The 21709-nt window shown below is 40.7% G+C and overlaps 1 protein-coding gene across 1 annotated transcript in view; it reads left to right on the forward strand.

Moving 5' to 3' along the window:
- LOC126101248 (transmembrane protease serine 9-like) overlaps positions 1-21709 on the forward strand; it is a 302414-nt gene that overhangs the window by 204544 nt on the left and 76161 nt on the right. Inside the window, exons 7-8 of the mRNA XM_049911935.1 lie at positions 12924-13096; positions 21233-21331. Coding sequence (XP_049767892.1) covers positions 12924-13096; positions 21233-21331 — 272 coding nt within the window. The remainder of the gene's footprint in view (positions 1-12923; positions 13097-21232; positions 21332-21709) is intronic.

Genomic DNA, 21709 nt, shown 5'->3' on the forward strand with positions numbered 1-21709 from the left:
TCTTCTGTTACTCAAGGTTTCTTCGCAGTTACCTACTTTGTACCTATTTTTTCTTTCCAACTTCTGTGACTGCTCTTTTAGAGATGTCCTTTCCTCTTCAGCTGTACTGCCTAATGAGATATTCCTTATTGCTGTGTCTATAGCATAGCATAGAGAACTTCAAGCGTATCTTTTCATTCCTTTGTACTTCTGTATCCCACTTCTTTGGGTATTGATTCTTCCAGAGTAATCACTTCAGCCTACTATCTCATCAGTACTAGTTTGTGATCTGAGTCTATATGTGCTCCTGTATACGCCTTACATCCAGTAAATGATTTCGGAGTCTCTGTCTGACCACGATGTAATCTAAATGAAATCTTCTCGTATCGCCCGGCCTTTTCCAAGTATACCTCCTCCTCTTGTGATTATTGAAGAGAGTATTCGCTATTACTAGCTGAAATTTATTACAGAACTCAATAAGCCTTTGTCCTCTCTCGTTCTTTGTCTCAAGTCCATATTCTCCTGTAACTGTTTCTTCTTTTCCTTCCCCTACAACTGCATTCCAGTCTGCTGTGACTATTAGATTTTCGTCTCCCCTTACGTGTTGTATCGCTCTTGCAATATCCTCATATACTTTCTCTATCTACAGCTGAATTATCGTTGTCGGTGTTGATCTGCTGTCGATTGTGATAACAAGGGTATCACTGAACTGCCCACAGTAACACTCTGCCCTTCCTCTCTATTCATAACGAATCCTCCTCCAATTATACCACCTTCTTTTGCTGTTGATATTAGCCTATACGTATCCGACCAGAAATCGTTATCTTCTTTCCATTTCACTTCACTGACTCCTACCATATATAGAATGAGCCTTTGCCTTTCCCTTTTCAGATTTTCTAGTTTCCCTACCACGTTCAGGCTTCTGCAGGCTTCTGGCAATCTATGCCACGATTCGTAGAACGTTATCCTTTCGCTTGTTATTCAATCTTTTTTTCATGGTCACCTTCCCCTTGGCTGTACTCTCCAGGAGATCTGTATGGGTACTATTCGGAATCTTTTGCCAATGTCCTGTGGATACACATTATGTGTCTTTAGCATAGTGGTTTCCATTGTCTTCGGCATCTTCATGCCGTTGATCATTGCTAATTCATCCGCCCTTAGGGACAGTTCCCCACACCAAGGACAAGAGAATACCCTGAAGCCTTGTCCGCTCCTCCGCCCTATTTGACAAGGCCGCTGACAGAATGGGGGTGACTTCTTATGCTGGAAGTCTTCGACCACCAATGCTGATTATTAATGAAGCTGTGGCGGGTTTTGAAGCCAGGACTGGAGACGTTTTAATTCAAGACGCTACCCCTAGACCACTAATCAACCACCGCTGTCTTATCTCCCTCTACAGCCATCTTCCTTTTCATTAACAAAAAACCATCCCACGGTAGGTCCTTTTCCAGTTTTAGGGAAAGTGCAAAATGCTCATTTTTAAGAGTCAGTGTTTCTTCTGTTGTGTTCAGTGTTTATCAAGTGTTATTTCAAGTGTTTAATGTTCTTCGAGTGTTTTCACTGTGCTGTCAGTCCATTCGTTTATCACTATTTTTCAACCATTCATGAAGACAGCGTTATGTCTTACAAGATTACAAACATCACCATAAAAATAATTAAATTCATGGTAAATATGTCTCCCTGTTTTGTGTTCGCTGTCTGAGTTAGTGAATTCATTTCCAAAGTGACGAGGCAGAGGAACGTAATTTCGCTGCCCGTCTGATCGAAAACGAGTTTAGCGTTCCGATCATGTGCTCGCTTTTGATGGAGAAGGGCCGATTTGTGGACCTACTGGAAAAGATGGAGATGTCACTGGTCCGTGAGCAGGTACGAATGAGAAGATTCCAATTTTGGGAGCTGTTTAAAATGACCCTGTGTGCTGGTGAGGCCAAGACCCTGCAGAGATATGAATCCGCCTGCTATTTTGCTCCCTATATAAGAGGGCGTAGTGAAAAGTGATGCCTCCGAAATTTTTATGTGAAAATTGTTTAAGCTTTTTAAATAAAACGAACCTTTTTAACATTCTACACCTTGGTCTTGATGTCTACATACTTATTTCTCCTCCAGCGCGTTGTCGATTTTACCTACTGCAAACCGCAGGACGTGCCCACATACACACCGCTTTGCTTCCTACTTACCACATTTTATTCTTCTTTACACCAATCAGTTTTATCTGCCTAAACAAGCACATTTACAGTCTGATAACCGACTCCAAATCGGTAACCATACACTTCTCAAAGTAATATGAACAATACTACTGAGCTGCCAACAGTCACCCTAGTGAAGAATACTGCCACTCTACAATGTTTGACTTTCTTGCCACAACCTCACTTCCGCTTATACCCCCTCATCATTATCCAAGTACAGTCCTCGAAGATATTTTTTAATTTGTGGAAACAGATGAAAGATGGACGAAACCAAGTTGGGGCTGTACAGAGGATGATCGCTGACAGTGAACCCAAAGCGTCGGATTGTTGCAGGTATCTCTCTCTGAAAGAGAGGGTGCACCATGTGTGACGAACTCTTAGATTCGGAACTCGATTACAGCAAGCTGTTTCTCAAGCAATGATAACGTTTCGCGTCGATATCTTACGCACTACAATGCGGAGTAGACATGAAGAATAAAGACGTTGAATGTTAACAACGTTTGTTTTGGTCGAAAAAATTTGGGGATTGCAGCTCGTCGTCGTAAAATTTATTCGTCGTCTTTCAACTGGACAACTGCTAGTCATTTTGAGGTGAGCCATCGAAGACTGACCAAGACGTTCTCCGCTCCGCCTTACGTAGTGCGCTGATAGTATTGCAGCGCATGCGTCAGAGTCACGTGACAGAAGGACCACACCGCCCGGCGGCAGCGCCCTCGCTGGTGGAATTGCAAGGATCAGCTGTCTTCGGCGTTGCCGCTCGCCGCAGTTATCTGAGTATTATGGTGTCTTCGTCTGGAGCAAATCTCGGAGATGGCGCGTTTTGACTCATTATGCCGCTGGTAGCCGCTGTCACAGTTCATTATATTTTCCGCGATGCTTATTTCAACGAATTCTTTTATAATGGAATCCCAAAAAGATGTTGCTGTGGCCAAAAGTAAGTTTTTGTCATGCTCCATTGAATGTCCGTTGGAGATACAATGTTCCGCACTTGCAGACTTGCAGGAGCCGAGTGCAACGTTTATTTTCCGTGAAACGTTCTTCCATTGTGCGTGTTGTTTGTCCTACATAGGCCATACCTCACTGCCAACATATTTCGTAAATTCCCGTCTTCCGCAATAACAAATTGTCCTTCACTGATTCCACCAAGCCGGCCGCTGTGTAGGAGCAGTTCTAAGTGCTCCAGTCCGGAACCGCGCTGCTGCTACGGTCGCAGGTTCGATTCCTGCCTCAGGCATGGATGTTTGTGATGTCTTTAGGTTAATTAGGTTTAGGTAGTTCTAAGTCTAGGGGATTAATAACCTCAGATGTTAAGTCCCATAGTGCTGAGAGCCATTTGAACCATTTTTTTTATCCCAACAGCTCCGCAACTTTGTAGGGGGGGGGGGGGGGTGGAAAATGAATTTCACCTGAAAATTATTAAGGATTCTTGCTATTTTGAAGGAAATATTTCCACGAAAGGAAGAAAAACTAGGGACTTTGCTCTCCTCTTTATCCATTTCCCGGTGCTTTGTTTTGGCTTAGAATGTCCCACTGAACTGTCACTCTTCACATCCAGGAATGAGAGACAACCATCGTTCTCTAATTCCATAGTAAATCGAATGTTCTCATGAATGGAGTTAAGATGCTGTAAAAATTCCATTCACTTATCTTCTCCGTAGGGTCACACTACAAAAACATCATCCATGTATCTCCAAAAAATAGTTGGTTTAGAAACCGCTGCTTGAAGTGCTCTTTCCTCAAAATCGTCCATAAAAAAGCTAGGCACCGAGGGAGACAAGGGGTTGCCCATGGCCACACCGTAAATCTGTCCAAAATATTCTTCGTTAAACATAAGATAGGCTGAGGAAAGACTGTTTATCAATTAGTGCCAAGGAATCTTCAAGAGGTAACTTTGTAAAAAGAGGTACTACATCAGAACTCACTAAAAGTAGGGTCGTGATCAATCTTCCTGTACATAGTATCAGTAAGTAGACCATACATCTTCTTCAAATACAAACTACGAGGAACAGAACAGTTGTGTTACCTTAGCAACTTTCAGCACCACTGTGTCCGGATCCTCTTGGAGATTTCGTGTACCAGCCCTTTCTTCAGAGGTTATCTTATTACGTTTAGGAGGAGCTTTCAAGAGAGCACGACAAGTTTCCCTTCTTATGTCTTCGGCAGCGTCCATAGGAAGCCGTCATACAGATTCTTCAACACCACTCAGGAAACTTACCAGAGGTATTGCACTTCGTGTAGGTGCAATATTGAGTCCTTTACCCAAAACAGACATTCGTCGAATCGTCCAAATACTTCTCCGTGAAGTTCACAACAAAACGTATTTCCTGTGGCGACAGCTGTTTTGGCACCAAGCGTTCAAATTTCGACGTCTGCCGCTAACTTGAATCCTTATATACACAATCAAACCTGACTGAAGTCACCCCATCAACATAGTCCCATGATACAGGAGAAACATGTACCCTTATCTTCAGAAGTAGCTGGGACAGTTCTTCTGAAATGGCATCCAGCCTTCGTCTCGTATAACAAATTCTCTCCTTCACAATAACCTTCTCCGTTATCTACCGCGCAGTGGCCGTCTGGTATTGTACCGTGGTCCCGACATCACATTAAAAATCTTAAGGAACTTAAAAAGTTTTGCTCTGTTGCCACGTGGCTTGTCGAAATTTCTTACATGTGAGGCCATCTCCTCCCCGTGAATGCGTTTGATGAGAAATTTAAATTCGTGGAATTCCGCCATCTCCGAGATTTGCTCCAGATGGAGACGTCAGAATGCTCCGATGACTGTGGCGAGCGACAACGCCACAGACAGCTGATTATTGCAATTCCACCAGCGAGGGAGCTGCGGTGAGGTCATTCTGTCACTGCGAATGTGACGCATGCGTGGCAATACTGTCAGCGCGCTACATAAGGCGGAGTGGAGAACGTCTTCGTTAGTCTTCGATGGCTTCGCCTGAAGATGGCAAGTAAGAAACTTGCTGAAACGTTGCTGGAAAACAACACATTGACTCGGCTGTCAACCGAGAAGATTTTATCACCGAGATTCGCCGAGAAAGCCTGCATTCTCATATAACACATGATATTGGTTATAGCATTCATTGTGGCTGGCTGTGTAGGGTTGTAAACAGCACCCACAGTGTGAATGAGTTATGGGCTGATTAAAATCATTTTAACAACATGTGCACATGCAAGCCTTCTTACATGACCCACTACTAATCGGTATGTTTGTCTTTTATGCAACATTTAAGGTGGAAAACAGCTAGATTACAAAATACAGCCAATTCAAATGACTGATCCCTATGTTTCTTACCAGTTTTAGCACTGACGATGGCTATACTGAAGCTGAAATCTAGCTAGATTTACAATAAAATACAAATTTATGTGTGATTGATTGCTGTGGTTATCCCAGATTATATAATGCGTAATGTATATGGTAGTTTACAGACCGCTAAATCACATCATCGTTTATTAGTCCTGTTTTCTTCTACTTTGCCGATATGTTTTAAACTAAACCCCTTTCTAATAACGCTATAGTACCATTTATTTCATAAAACATCCCCCCTAAGTTTCCTAATTTCTTCTGCTTCCAGATATCCACAAACATATAAATACTTCATTGTTTTTTCATTGTCAAGAAGAGCTCTGTTGATCGTTGCACAAATTATCAGAAAATCTTCATTTCTTCAAAAAAATTTGTATTTTTCACTGTCAAGCTCTCTATCCCTTGACTGGAAAGTACAGATGATAAATTTTGCACAACGTCAAATGATGAAATAGCAAATGCCAAGACTTTGACTGCTTTTATGAGTTTTCCTAAAAGATGGTCACTGTCCCAATTATTTGGAATGCTGGGATTTTGATAGCACGATTGAGTTATTGTTAAAGAAAGGAAGAGTACAAATACTTTAGATGCTTCATTTTTTAAATTTTCTAGTTCCTCTGAAAGAAATAAGAGTCAGTATTTCCGTCCGTAAAAAATTCAATTGCAAATTTGTGTAAATTGAATAGTTTTCCAATTTACATCCCTACAATCGTGGAAGTCAGTAATATATTTTAGCCTATTAGTAGTAATAATTACGAAATCAATGTTGATGCTTGACTTAGTATTTTTTGTTGTTGCTTTGATTAAAAATATTCAGATACTAAATATGAATGAAAATTTAAGAGTTATTCATTCTGGTATTTTTGGCACTACGTCTGTAGGCCTTGATGATGATCTACTTGCTTTAGAGTAAAAATGTATTAAAAGAATAGCTTAAAACACTGCTCACAGATAAAATGTGTACAAATATACAGAACTCTCATATCAGTTCAGGTTGTAGCATTACGTTTAATGAGACATGAAACAATATCCATTTCAAGAGCATATCATGAATTTCAAACCATTTGAAAATAGTGTTGCGCCATGAGTCGACCTGGTTAATCAAAATGCTCCTTCAACTTTTCAGCAAAGTAATGTCACTGGGAATGTTTCACAAGCCGCCTAAGGAACGAACTAGGTGCTTTCATGCAAGAACAGTATGCAAGAAGATGCATTCAGTACACTGACATTGCAGAAGACTCCACTCAGTGTTTATGAAAGGCGAAGATGTGACACATGACAGCAACGACTGGCCTACCAGTGGCACTGGCACTACAGAAAGACCGGTGTCATAATCGCCCAACGATTACACCCAGAAACTCTGACCCCTTATGATATGGAGGTTCAAATGGTTCAAATGGCTCCGAGCACTATGGGACTCAACTTCTGAGGTCATTATTCCCCTAGAACTTAGAACTAGTTAAGCCTAACTAACCTAAGGACATCACACACATCCATGCCCGAGGCAGGATTAGAACCTGCGACCGTAGTGGTCTCGCGGTTCCAGACTGCAGCGCCTAGAACCGCAAGGCCACTTCGACCGGCTGATATAGAGGCTTGGAGCGCTGCCATTGGAGGAACACTAGGCAGCCCAGCCTGTGTATGTACTGACGAACGTAGACTCTCAGTTCTGCAGTCACCACCAGCCACTAGTCATTAGCAGATGTCCATGACTATATGGCACCTGAGATGACCCAGCAAGCTGGTACCACCAGACTCTACTGTCAATAACTGCAGACTACTGCCTCTGCTGAGTCCGAATGTGCGGACTTGGTGTCTCTAAACTCTGGGCCATGGCTTCGAGTCTGTGCCACATATTACCCACCTCTCACTGTCCGAGCATGGCGAATACTGTCGCTGTTTGTCAGCCTGTGCGAACATATGACTGTGACTGTTGCTGTCCCCCCCCCCCCCCCCCAATCCATTGCTCAGTGTTGGCACACGACAGTGACATAATCCATATTGGAGTTCGTGGTTTGATCCTGCCTGACCCAGTGACGCTGAGCTTATCAGTGGTGCTAGGCTGGGCCATGTACTGCCCATCCATTGCTCGCCACCTGGCACCACCTATGGGTTTGTGCCTGCTGCCGCTGTGTTGACAGCAGCACCTTGGCAACAGTTGTTGATAATTCTTCTGGGTTATATGGCTGTGGTCCATGGAATTCTTCTATTCCTAACGTTTCGTCCAATACTACATTGGACATCTTCAGAGGTATGGCTAGTCCTGCTGAGTCCTGCAGGACTGCAGGTCTGCAGGACTCAGCAGGACCAGCCATACCTCTGAAGATGTCCAATGTAGTATTGGACGAAACGTTAGGAATAGAAGAATTCCATGGACCATGGCCATATAACCAGGAAGAATTATCAACAACAGTACCATCCGGTCGTGAAAGCCTTCATTGTATGACCTTGGCAACTGTCGCTATCTCCCGACCACGTCCGAAACACGCCGCGCTTCTGAGGGGCTACTGCCAATGTCCGCACACTTCACTGGCTGTGGCCGCCTACATCACAGGGCCCTTTGGCGGCATTTCGGATGTCACCACCGATGTAATTGTTACGGAATAAAGACTTATGCGACCAGTTTTGTTTCTTTGACGGGTCACAACTTAACACCTGCGACCAAACCACAGGGGCCACGTCCTAGGAAGAGAACTATCATTTTTCACAGCCAGCTTCACCTGCCACCATAGAGATCGTAAACATCGACAACTATTATAGAAAGGGAGAAAATCGACAGGTAGGGGAAGAAAATTATTACATACGACGTATTCATATAATGCGTAATGGCTCAGAACAAGTGAAACTACATTAAAGGATGAGCCAGTTTCAAGACATTCTGACAAACATGGAAGACAATGTGTCCCTCTATGCGAAGTCTACCGGCAGAATGAGAGATAGTAATCTGGAGACACTCTTTTAATTATTACTTTCATAACCAATTAATGAATGAGAGAACCCTCTGAGTGACATGTGTTCTGCTGGCACGTCCGACAGAACGACACCACTCGTGATGAGGCGGCTGCATTGCAGTGGGCGACAGGTTGGCAGTTTGAGACGGTCAGGGAACGTGTCCAGACGGCCAAAGTAGTTAAGGAAACATCTCATGAGAAGCGCTAAATCCGGGTTCGAGTCTCGGTCCGACACAAGTTTACAGCTTTCACTGCTGCATTACCACAATGCCCTGTTCGGTACCACAATGTCCTGTGCGGCTGGAGGCTGCGAACTCCCATCCATCCCTTCTCCTGGATTCTCCATTTACTATTACATGTAAATGACTGCGAGAGCACTCTAATTATCTAACAGCTGTTTTAGTGCGGATGTGGATTCCCAGTGGATGAACAGAAATGAAGAGCATAATAAACATATGAACGATGTAAATTTTACCTGAGTCTTAGCACTATGCATTATTACTTGGTTTGTTGTTTGGTTACAAATGCAGAGTCGAACTGACTTATATCAAATTACTTTTGGCCGTTTACACAACTGCAAGAGAGTTAAACTAATGATTTCACATCTTTGTTCTTCTAATATGAATCGGTTTGTTTCAGCTCCAAATCATTAATACTTATCTCCTTTTACATGATCTGTAACATTGTGCACAAAGTTTCGTAAAACTGGAGACTTTTCTTTGTTTTCTTGCTCCTGTCCTTATTGCACCTAACACCTAGTCGTTTGTAAATCAAGGTTTTCTTTTGTACCTCTCTTTTTCTTTAGAGAATTTCTTGATCCCTTCATACCTAAGTTTCCCTAATCCTCAGGAAGAAGTTCTGACACTGCTTTCAGGCAGCTCCTCCAGCAAAATATGGCTTGCCTACGGACTGTTTCTAATCTAAATCCTGCACGAGAAGACTGTTTATAAAGTCCCCTTATGAGTGGTACTTCGGCAATGAACTGCTCAATTTAGAACGTTGTGTCCAGATAGTAACAGGGTCGAGCTATGAACTTCTGCCTTTACGCCCAGCAACTGAACTCGCTGCATTGCTTATAATGAGAATTATTAAACCAAACAAGTAGCAATAAGACTGAATAATAAGCATATTGTTAAAAGCGTTTTTCTGATGAATAAATTGATGCAGACGACAACATAAGGTTTCACCTAAATGCACTGATTTATTTAGTCAGTCAAACATTGAAACTGTTAAGAATGGTAACCCTAAAATAAATTATTAAAACCTGAACTATTTTTCACATGCATTTAAGCTTGCATGTATGTGTGATTAGAATTTGCGACAGAATCCCGAAATGCTATGTAGATATCACTGCTATGCGAAAAACGCAGTTCTATTCCGGTTAACTGAACACAGCTTGTTTGCCAACTCATAAATACTTAAAGTTCACTTAAGGCAGCCGGCCGGGTTGGCCGAGCGGTTCTCGGCGCTACAGTCTGGAACCGCGCGACCGCTACGGTCGTAGGTTCGAATCCTGCCTCGGGTATGGATGTGTGTGATGTCCTTAGGTTAGTTAGGTTTAAGTAGTTCAAAGTTCTAGGGGACTGAAGACCTCAGAAGTTATGTCCCATAGTGCTCAGAGCCATTTGAGCCATTTTTGAACCACTTAAGGTAATCAACATATTAACACACATGCGAATTTTCAAGCAGATTCTCGTGCTACACCTAGCTCGAATTCGAAAAGTGAAATCTTAGTAAGTTAAAGTTCAACATTGCACATTATTTGACGCTCACAAAATGTTAACGTTCCACGCAATTGGTACAGGCTGAGTACCACACCACTCGGAAATTTTACAAGTGCAAACGAATATTAAAGCATTCATGTGTCTACGTGCCGCCAAGAAACCAACACTTTAGCGCCTAAAAGGTCCCAAAGCCTACCCTGTACCAAACTTGACATACAAGTCCCCTATTCATTCGACAGAAAGTGTCTTCCAGCTCAACTTTCCCCCGAATCCTTCCTTGCTCCCAAACGCCATTCCACGAATAAGTATACGCGAACGCTTCTATGCTCGCACGAACAAGAACACTCGCTCCCCCACCAAAAGAGCATAATTTACCCAGAGTTTATAAAATGGACCACCATTTTCGTGATAGCGATTTTACAAATTAGGCACATGACTTAAATGAAAAATAATTTTTACCGGATCTACAGAGATCAAACGAAATAGTCTGCATAGAAAAGTACAGACATAACTAATTAATCACGGATATAGTGCATAAGCGCTTAAAACAAATAATAAAGAATACACGTTAAAACATACACCGGAGAGTCAAAGAAAGAGATACACTTGCCCAATATCGTGTAGACCCCTACGAGCATGCAGAAGTGCCGCATCACAGCGTAGTAAGGACTCGACTAATGTCTGAAGTAGTGCTGGAGGGAACTGAGTGGAAGTGTTTAATCTCAGAAGAGAGTTCCTGTAACCATTCTGAAGCGAAGCAGTTCTGGACGTGTGGGGTGTCGCGTTGTACTGTTGGAATTGCTCAAGAACGCACAATGCACATGAATGGATGCAGATGGTCAGACAGGATGCTTACGTGTATGTCATCTGTCAGAGTCGTATCTAGGGTCACATATCACTCCAACTGAGCACGCCTCACACCATTACAGAGCCGCCACTAGCTTGAACAATCGCCTGTTGACATGCAGGGTCCATGGATTCATGAGGTTGTCTCCATACGCGTACACGTCCATCCGCTCGATACAATTTGAAACGAAACTCGTCTGATCAGGCAACATGTTTCCAGTCATCAACAGTCCAATGCCAGTGTTGACAGGTCCAGTTGAGGCGTAAATCATTGTGTCATGCAGTCATCAAGGTTACACGAGTGGGCCTTCGGCTCCGAAAGGCCATATCGTTGATGTTTCGTTGAACGGTTCGTACGATAACACTTGTTGATGGCGCAGCACTGAAATCAGCAGCACTTTGTGGAACGGTTGCAACTGTTGTCAAGTTGAACGATCCCCTTCAGTCTCGTCTTGCAGGACCATTTTCCGGCCGGACAGATGTCGGAGATTCGATGTTTTACCAGATTCCTGACATTCATGGTTCACTCTTGAAATCGTATCACGGGAAAATCCCCACTTCATTGCTACCTCGGAGATGCTGTGTCCCATCACTTGTGCACTATAACACCACGTTTAATCTCGCTTAAATCTTGATAAGCTGTCATTGTAGCAGCAGTAACCGATGTAACAGCTGCGGCAGACAAATGTCCTCTTATATAATGGTTGCCGACCGCAACGGTATATTCTGCCTGTTTACATATCTCTGTATGTGAATAAGCATGCCTACTGTCTTACGAATAATTTTCCGTTTTTAAGTTACAAGGGTTTTTCTAACGTTGGACTACTAACCTTTTAGTTACATAATTCAGAAACAGTTAATAAAGCGTGACTTGGGAATCGCCACACTACTTTCATTTGCTGTGTTAGTGTGGAGTATCAGATGGTGTAACACATTTACATAACAAAAAGATATAACAACATACGTACATCCATATTCTAAATGATAATGCCGTGTCGATGCAACCATTCTCATGTAAGAAGCACAATAACTCAAAAAAATTGTCTACAGATGCGTGGCTTTCAGGGATGACGTTTGGAGTCCTAAGTTATCGTCCAATACCTTGCTTATAAAGCATTTAGCAGTTTTTTAATTTTAAATGGCTTTTACTATGATAATATAACTTCCCTGATTTTAGTGATATTTGTAATAATATTCTCTCAATAGTTCCACCTCAGTGCGTTGAGTATGCTGGTACGTATGGATCTGCGCTATGATGAAACACTGAATTATCACAGAATTAAAAAGTATTTGAATGTAGCCGTCTTCCATACTGTAGCAGAAGCCACCATTGCATACATCTCGTATATTGGACCATGGTTGCAGCTGGCTAGAAGCTCATCCTGTACTGCAATTTCCTTAGCAAAAACCGTCGCTTAGCTGCTGGATACTATTCTTATTTTGACGAGCGTCGCTGACCGCAAAAGCCCCTTTCGTCGAATCACGCATCTGCTTATGTCGGCCAAGAAATCCAACGTTCCAAATTTCACATACCAAATTTCACACATTATTCTGGCCGAATTATTACCAACATGTTGGTAATCTAATAAAATTCTGATATCTTCATTGCACCTCTAGTCTTTATTTTTGTTATATACTATCTCTACTATGGTACTAATCTCTCCCATGTCCTTCTTCATCTCATCTACCCATTTGTTCTACTATCCCCATTAGATGTTCAGACACTTGCAAAATTCGTTTTCGCATTATGACTCTAGTCTTTCTGGTACTTTTGGAAGCCTTTTTCTTTCTCTGGTTCTCTGTGGTGCTAAATTTTTCCTCTCGATTCTGCTGTAACACACTATACATTTATTTGTAATATAGGATTCGGTTATAATTTTTTTAAAACTGTCTCTGGTCATTTGTTTCCCTTGTACAGTTTCGATACGTTTCAAGTGACGCTGGGGACCATCAAACGGCTCTTCTTCGACTGGGGGGACAACTTGGAGCAAATTAACAGCCGCGAGGGTGTAGTCCACCCTTCCTACAGTAGCGTGTCTCTCAAACATGACGTGGCTGTTGTCCTCCTGAAACCCGAAGTAGCCCTAAGCTGTAAGTTTACATTCGACGGAAGATATGATTCTTCTGTTTCTTTGGTTTTATTTATTTATTTGTATATTTCAACTGGCCATATCAGTCACATCGGACTAGGGTGTCTCACACAAGTATTTTTTTCATCTTAGTTACCTACTAAATAATGATAGTTTTAATATGACAAACAGTAATCAAATGCTTTTAATACAAATGAAATGACTGGATTGCATGTAGGGACAATGTGAATAAAAACAATCACTAAAAACTAATAAAGTTAGTACTACCAGTACTGTTACTACTACTGTTGTTGCTGCTGCTGCCTAGTAATGATAGTATCACTCATGAACACTTTTAAATGTGTAGAAAAGTGAAATTTTGTGATATAGCGTGTTCTGGGGGAGAGAAATGTAGGTAGACTGCACCTGCTAATAGCTCTAAATGAGGAAGCTATGGTTGGAAAGAACGATGTGATAATGTAACGAGTGCATACAAGGACAGAAGTACACGTTATTGTTGTATCAGATATCTGTTTTGTTCAGACATGAGTGTTAAATTTGAGGAGTGTATGTTGACTGGTTACTGTGACGACATTGTGTCACGTAGATGCTGGTTTGATATACACTATGGATTTTCCGACTGTGCTGTTGGTAACACGCTTAAGATGGAACTTGTTGCAGTTATTGGAGCTTATCCTCATGAAGTAATCATTAAGTGTCTAGTTAGTTTGCTGTCCGTTTGTGGTTTTAGCTTATGTGAAGTACCATTTCAGTCCCCTGAGTGGAAAAATAAGATCAGCTTATGACATATCTTTTGATACAACCAAGAAGGTGAGCTCATGTACCTGACTGAATAGTCTTCAAGGGTCATAGAATTAATGATAACATCAACTCATACTGCTGGTTGCAGAGTCATATGTATTTTTATTTTATTTTAAATGTTTGTAGAATTATGGCAATAACGTTGAGTGAACTCTACAAAACTATTTCGATAAGTAGATAGCTCGATATTATTGGCCCTCTTAACTCTGGTTTTATTTAGTTATGGGACAGACTTGGGAGAAATGGTCTCATAACATTACATCTTCATGCCGTTTCTTTAAATTTTTGGCTGATGCAATTGTCCTCAAAACTTGTTAAAGCGTGAATGCATGAAGGAAGTTAGATATGTGTGATTGAGATTATGTGCTTACTGGAGGCACTGTTTTGGCCATGGATTTTTCCAAGAGTACAGGTAAACATTTTATTCTGATTCTAACTAACTTCAGGCACTCACTCACTTAGTCCGACGGCGTCGTTACCAAACAATACAGGGTTGCTTAATGCACCACCTCACAACTTATTCAACCCTCTTTAAAACTCTCATTACGGTTCAGCCATTAAATTGGTTCACATTCAGACTAAATGAATTTATAAACAATGTACAGTGTATCAATTATTGAACAATGTGATATAAAATCGTCATATGTTCTGAACGGTTTACGTTAGGACGTTCAAACTGTACGGTTAACCGCGGGGCGTGATGGGAATTAATATGGTTTATGTTAGCTACGAAGCCAACTTTAATTTGGATGGGTTCGTCAATAAGCAAAATTCGCGCATTTGGGGGATTGAGAATCCGTATTTCGCCATCGGGAGGTCTCTTCACCCTCAACGGGTGACTGTATGGTGTGCAATGTCCAGTCACGGAATAATCGGTGCGATATTCCTTGGTGGCACGGTGACTATCAAACCGTACGTGAAGGTTTTGGAAGATGGTTTCATCCCCATTATCGAAAGTGACCCTGACTTCGACAAGATGTGATTCATGCAAGATGGAGCTCGATCCCGTCGAAGCAGGAGAGTGTTTGATGTTCTGGAGGAGCACTTTGGGACCGCATTCTGGCTCTGGGTTAGCGAGAGGCCACTGGCATGAGCCTCTCCTGGCCGCCATAGTCTCTTGATCCGAACTCATGCGACTCCTTTTTGTGGGGCTGTATTAAAGATAAGGTGTACAGCAATAACCTCAAAACCATTGATGAGCTGGAAACAACCATTCAGGAGGTCATTGACAGCAAAAATAGCTCTAAGCACTATGGGACTTAACATCTGAGGTCATCAGTCCCCTAGACTTAGAACTATGTAAACCTAACTAACCTAAGGACATCACACACATCCATGCCCGAGGCAGGATTCGAACCTGCGACCGTAGCAACCGCGTGGTTCCGGACTGAAGCTCCTAGAACAGCTCGGTCACCGGTCGGCTCATCGACAGCATCGATGTTCCGACATTTCAGCGGGACATGTAGAATTTCACTATTCGTTTGCACCACATCATCGTCAATGATGGTAGGCATATCGAACATATCATAACCTAAACCCGAATACCTGTAGTGACGTTTGCATCTTGCATAAAGTGTGTGCACACCGTAGTTTGTAACTAATTTACGTTTTTTCCCAATATTTCATTGACTGTCACTCTGTAATATTTATTTTTATTTATTGCGAAAGCTCTCTCTAAGATTACAAATGTTAGAAATGTAGGTTTGCCTTTTCTTAATCTATCTTCTAAGATAAGTCGTAGGGTCAGAATTGCCTCACGTCTTCCAACATTTCTACGGAATCCCAGCTGATCTTCCCCAAGGTTGGCTTCGACCAGTTTTTCCATTCGTCTGTAAAGAATCATGTTATTATTTTGCAACCGTGACTTATTAAACTGATAGTTCGGTAATTTTCACATCTGTCAACACCTGCTTTCTTTGGGATTGGAATTATTATATTCTTCTTGAACTCTCATAAATTTTGTTCACCAGATGGTAGAATTTTGTCAGGGCTGGCTCTCCCAAGACTGTCAGTAGTTCTAATGGAACGTTGTATACTCCCAGGACCTTGTTTCGACTTAGGTCTTTCAACGCTCTGTCAAATTCTTCACGAAGTATGTTATCTCCAATTTCATCTTCATCTACGTCTTCTTCCATTTTAATAATATTGCCCTCAAGTACATCACCCTTGTGTAGATAGGCCTTCTATATACTCCTTCCATCTTTCTGCTTTCCCTTCTATGTTTAGAACTGCTTTTCCATCTCAGCCCTTCATATTCATACAAGTAGTTCTCTTTTCTCCAAAGGTCTCTATAATTTTCCTGTAGGCAGCATCTATCTTACCCCTAGTGAGATAAGCCTCTCCATACTTACATTTGTCCTCTAGCCATCCCTGCTTAGCCATTTTCCACTTGCTGGCGATCTAATTTTTGAGACGGTTGTATTCCTTTTTGCCAGCTTCATTACCTGAATTTTTTTATTTCCTCCTTTCATCAATTGAATTCCATATCTCTTCTGTTAACCAAGGATTTTTAATAGCTCTTGTCTTGTTACCTACTTTATCCCGTGCACCCTTCACTATTTCATCTCTCAAAGCTACCCATTTTCTTCTACTGTATTTCTTTCTCCCATTCTTGTCAATCGTTCCCTGATGGTCTCTCTGAAACTCTTTACAACCTGTGGTTCTTATAGTTTGCAGTTTCTTCAAGTTGAAACTACAATTCGTAACCAATAGATTGTGGACAGAGTCCACATCTACCCCTGGAAATGTCTTACAATTTAAAACCTGTTTTAAGTTTCTGTCTTACCATTATATAATCTGTATGAAACTTTCCAGTGTGTCCAGGCCTCTTCCATGTATACAACCTTCTTTCATGATTCGTAAACCAGGTGTTTGCTATGATTAAGTTATTCTCTGTGCAAAATACCACCAGGCGGCTTCCTCTTTCATATCTAATCCCCATTCCATATTCACCTACTGCTTTTCGTTTTCTTCCTTTTCCTACTATTGAATTACAGTCCCCCATGACTATTAAAGTTTCGTCTCCCTTCACTATCTGAATAATTTCTTTTATCTCATTATACAGTTCTTCAATCTCTTCGTCATCTGCGGAGCTAGTTGGGATATAAACTTGTACTACTGTGGTAGGCGTGGGCTTCGTGTCTATCTTGGCTACAAAAATGCGTTAACTATGTCGTTCGTAACAGTTTACCCAAGTTCCTATTTTTTATTCATTATTAAACTTACTCCTGCATTACTCCTACTTGATCTTGCATTTATAACCCTGTATTCACCTGACCAGGAATCTTTTTCCTCCTGCTAGCGAACTTCGCTAGTTCCCAATATATCTAATTTTAACCTATCCATTTCCCTTTTTAAATTTTCTAACCTGCCTGCCCTATTAAGGGATCTGATTTTCCACACTCCAATCGGTAGAACTTCAGTTTTGTTTCTCCAGATAACGACGTCCTCCAGAGTAGTCCCCACCCAGATCCGAATGGGGAACTATTTTGTCTCCGGAATATTTTACTCAAGAGACGCCATCATCATTTAACCATACAGTAAATTTGCATGTCCTCGGGAAAAATTACGGCTGTAGTCTTCCCTTGCTTTCAACTGTTCGCAGAACCAGCACGGAAACACCGTTTTAGTTAATGTTAAAAGGCCAGATCACTCAATCATCCAGACTGCTTCCCCTGCAACGACTGAAAAGGTTGCTGCCCTTCTTCAGGAACCACACATTTGTCTGGCCTCTCAACAGTTACCCCACTGTTGTGGTTGCTATCTGTATCGCTGAGGCAGGCAATCCCTTCCCCCCCCCCCCCCCCACCGCTTCCCCACACCAACAGTAAGGTCCATGGTTCATGGGGAGAGGCGTTATATCCTTCAAATAAATAAAAATGGTTTTCTACACACTCTCTACAGTAGGCTATACTCTTCCTCAGCATTCGAGCTATCTCCATACCAAATTTATCAAACTCGGTTCAACAGTTTAGTCGTGAAAGCGTAACAAACGGTGTTACTTTCGTAATTATAACGTTAGTATGGATGTTAGTATGAATAATATTAGTACGGATGTGAAATTTGAGCAAACTCTCATGAAAACAGTAAAGAGTTCTGGTGAGATGGCTCGTGGACAAGGTGTACCGGACTCGCGAGACTATAGGGTTAGCTGCATTTTAAAACGCAACTGACGAAATTGAGAACTTCTGCAGGGGTGAATGGGGTACTATGGAAAAACACATTGACGTGACATCTTCCCATGTCGCAAGGGACAACAGTGACGTTAATATGCTAACACAGCCATTTTCCAGACACAATCGTTTTCCAACTATTAAATATTTAATGTCAATAAGTAATGGTGAAGACTTCAACTGGAATAGATAGAATTGTGAAAAGCAATTTTGAGAACATGCTTTTCTGACGTAAATATGCAGTGGCTTCTCTGTCGGTAATTTCTACCCATATATAAATGAAAAAAGGAAAAATAGCTCTGAATATTTTCATGCTTTACAACAGGATGATCGTCTCTAAGCAGCCTGATGATCTGAAGAACTACATCAAGTTCAAACTTTCTCAAGTTCCACTATAACTTTTTTCTGAGGAAGGCATTCGCAAAGGGAGAAAGTCCAGATTTTACGCTCCCTTGATACCCTAACCAAGTGACATAGAAGTGGGTAAGAGCAAAGAATGTATTTCTGCCATTTCAAAAAGATTTGTGGCTTACTCACAGCGACATCATGGTCAAAATTTGTAGTTGACTTCGGTGGGTATCCCGCAAAAGAAAATAAAAGGAGCAAAAAACACCAAAATAGCTGTTCGCTTCTGGTTAAAATATTGTGCGGCAGTTCTCGTTAATGTTTCGGCAGATGCCAATGGATAAATTGTTATCAAATGAAGAAAAAAAATCCTGCTTCATTTCATTGCTCCAGAAGGAACTTCAGCGAACACGAATGATAACCAAGCAGGTAATAAAGGATACAGATGTGTTGATTGTGAAAACTACCATTTCATTTTCTTCTGAACACGATTCTGTTCTTTATGCTGGGAGAAACATTCATCTTTCGGGTTTGATGATGGCTTTAGTGCCAGACAATGTGGTTTTAAAAATCGATAAGGGGTAACATAGCAGATGCACTGTACACCAAAACGTTCTTCAGGTATAAAGATGTTATTGACAACATTCTATTTCTCCTTGCAATAACTGGTTGAGATATCACCTGTACTCTGTTTCGACAGAGGAAACATAAATTTTGCACTACACTTGGAAGAGATGTTTCCCACAATTAAAGTTATTCTGTTTTCGAAAGATCTAGCTGCACAAAAACGGAAGATTGTGGAAACAACTGAAAATTTTCTTGTGGAACTTTATGGAGGTGTCCTGAAAACTTCTATAGACGATCTCCGATTTCTTCGCTTTTCTAAAGCTGCTACGAACATCTAATCCAATTTAGCACGCCTACCTCCAGCCTCGAGATGAGTGGGTGTTGTTATGTCGTCTTCATCATCATAATTCATCCCCATTACGGTCGGAGGATGGCAACGGCAAACCACCTCCGCTAGGACCTTGGCTACTCAGTGGTGCAGGTCTCCCACATCGTCCCCTACACTCCTCGGAGTATGGGACCTTATCATCATTAGATCCAGCTAAGGATGAAGTTCATTATCAAACATACAGAACTTATCTGCAAGTTCAGCCAGTGATGAGTTTATGGAAGAAAACATCCTGAAGTGGGGCCGGAATAAGGATATTGGCGGTGTGACTACAGCGCCAATGAATAAAAGACAAGCTCTACAGGTATTGCTTAACACGATTTCATGCCAATGCAAAAAGATTTGTGGCAGCAAATGCTGCTGTAAAAAAGCAGGACTTCGATTCTCCATTGTATATGTTCTCTGTTGTTCGAATTACACGGAAATTTATCAGACGTTGGATTCAACATCGAAGAAGACGAGTTACGAGATCCACTGCCAATTGGTGGAAGTGATGAATGCATATGTCAACATATGAGCGAAAATAACAGAAACTTATGAAATTTTACAATTAATTTTACAGTTTTACAGTAATTAATAGTTTTATAATTAATACAAAAATATGCACTATATAATTTTTTGTATATATATATATATATATATATATATATATATATATATATATATATATATAAAATTAAAATAAAATTTAAGATCTACTTTTTAATTGTATGTAAGTATACATAGATGTGTTGAAATTAGTGTTTTTACTTTTTCAGAGATACTTGTTCTCAAGAAATTAAATGACTCTCATGATCTACATTTACGTATTGCATAAGTAGCTGCTTAAAGCTGATATTACATTTAGGAGTACTATTTTTGACTGAGGAAGGCTTTTTCAGTTTCAAATTCACTTTCACTACAATTGTTAATGCAGTATTTCTCGACATGCATCGGTAGTGATTAAAAATATTTTGTATGAATCTTGCGAAATTAAGTCATCTAGAACAATGGTTATTATACAATGTGTACCAGCTCTACAAAAGATTTATTAAAGTGAATTACTAATTACCTAACTTTTTGTGATTTCTGAACATCTTTCCAGATTTTCACAGCCTTGTGTCTTAGTAGCTGTTCCGAATTTTCTATCATGTTTTGTGTGAAACTTTAAAGTTTGCCGAAAACTTGTTGGGAGAAAATTACTGAGGCAAAAGTGTCATTTCTTACCGATTTTTTCGAGATTGGGATTAAGGCACAAGAAAGAGGTCTAAAACTTGGATTTTTCATGAGAAGAGTAATGCATACAACATGTATGATCATGAGAATTACTCTATCTTTTGCAGTCCAAAATAGTATCTCTACTAGGTTATATACAAGTGTATAACACACTCATGTCAATTTGACATATATAGGATGCTTCCTTCATGATGTTGGTATTTTAATGTTCACCATTGTATTTTTTTCCATTGTGCTGAGATGACAATAATTTGCATATCTGAGCAACTGATGACAGTTTGATGTTTGTTTACTTCTGTCTTTATGAAATTGCATTTAAAATACCAGCAATGTACTAGGGTCATGAAAAAATCAATGAAGTCAATAGACCTAACTTACATTTCTTACATTCCTCTTCCTTAGGTTAAACATTAACTAAGTTTTGCAGTTACTCACCACATCTTTAGAATTATAAACTTTGGAATTAACAATGAAAGCTAATGGGTTTAGTGACAATGAGGTAACTGACTTTGGGTACAGTGTGGACTCCTGTCACAAACTACAGAAAGGTAGAAACAAGTTGTACACAGTGTTTTAAAGTGACATATGCACTTTCTGGCTATTGTCTTGTTATTATGCTTCAAATGAATATTTTTTATTATTATTACAGCGTACATCCAATTAGTGGACCTGCCTTCATATTCGATTGCTAATGAGACATTTGTAGATTATAAAGCCACTGCTTCTGGTTGGGGCAGAACAGCAGACAGTAAGTTAAGTTACTATTTTCATATATTAAATCACCTCATAGTACTGTAAGTGCATACAAATGTAATTCCTTGTCCACAGAAATTCTGATAACGTGCATAAGATACATGGCTATCAAGCAGCACCATCCTCCTGTATATTCGTCAGCTATAGTTCTCTTACATCATAATCCTTGATTTTTTACAATGGTACTTCAGAATGAATTAATAGTTACCAATTATCTGATCCCATGTGGTCCTTCAGACCACCTCTTATATCAGATAATAGCGTTGAACACACAAGAATTTTTAGATTACAATTTACTTAAATGAGCATATTAACTATAATATTACAAATGGTAATGGCAAAGATTGTAACAGAAGAGAAAGATATGTTGAAT

This window comes from Schistocerca cancellata, chromosome 9 (genome assembly GCF_023864275.1).
Source record: "Schistocerca cancellata isolate TAMUIC-IGC-003103 chromosome 9, iqSchCanc2.1, whole genome shotgun sequence".
In the NCBI taxonomy this organism is placed as follows: Eukaryota; Metazoa; Arthropoda; class Insecta; order Orthoptera; family Acrididae; genus Schistocerca; species Schistocerca cancellata.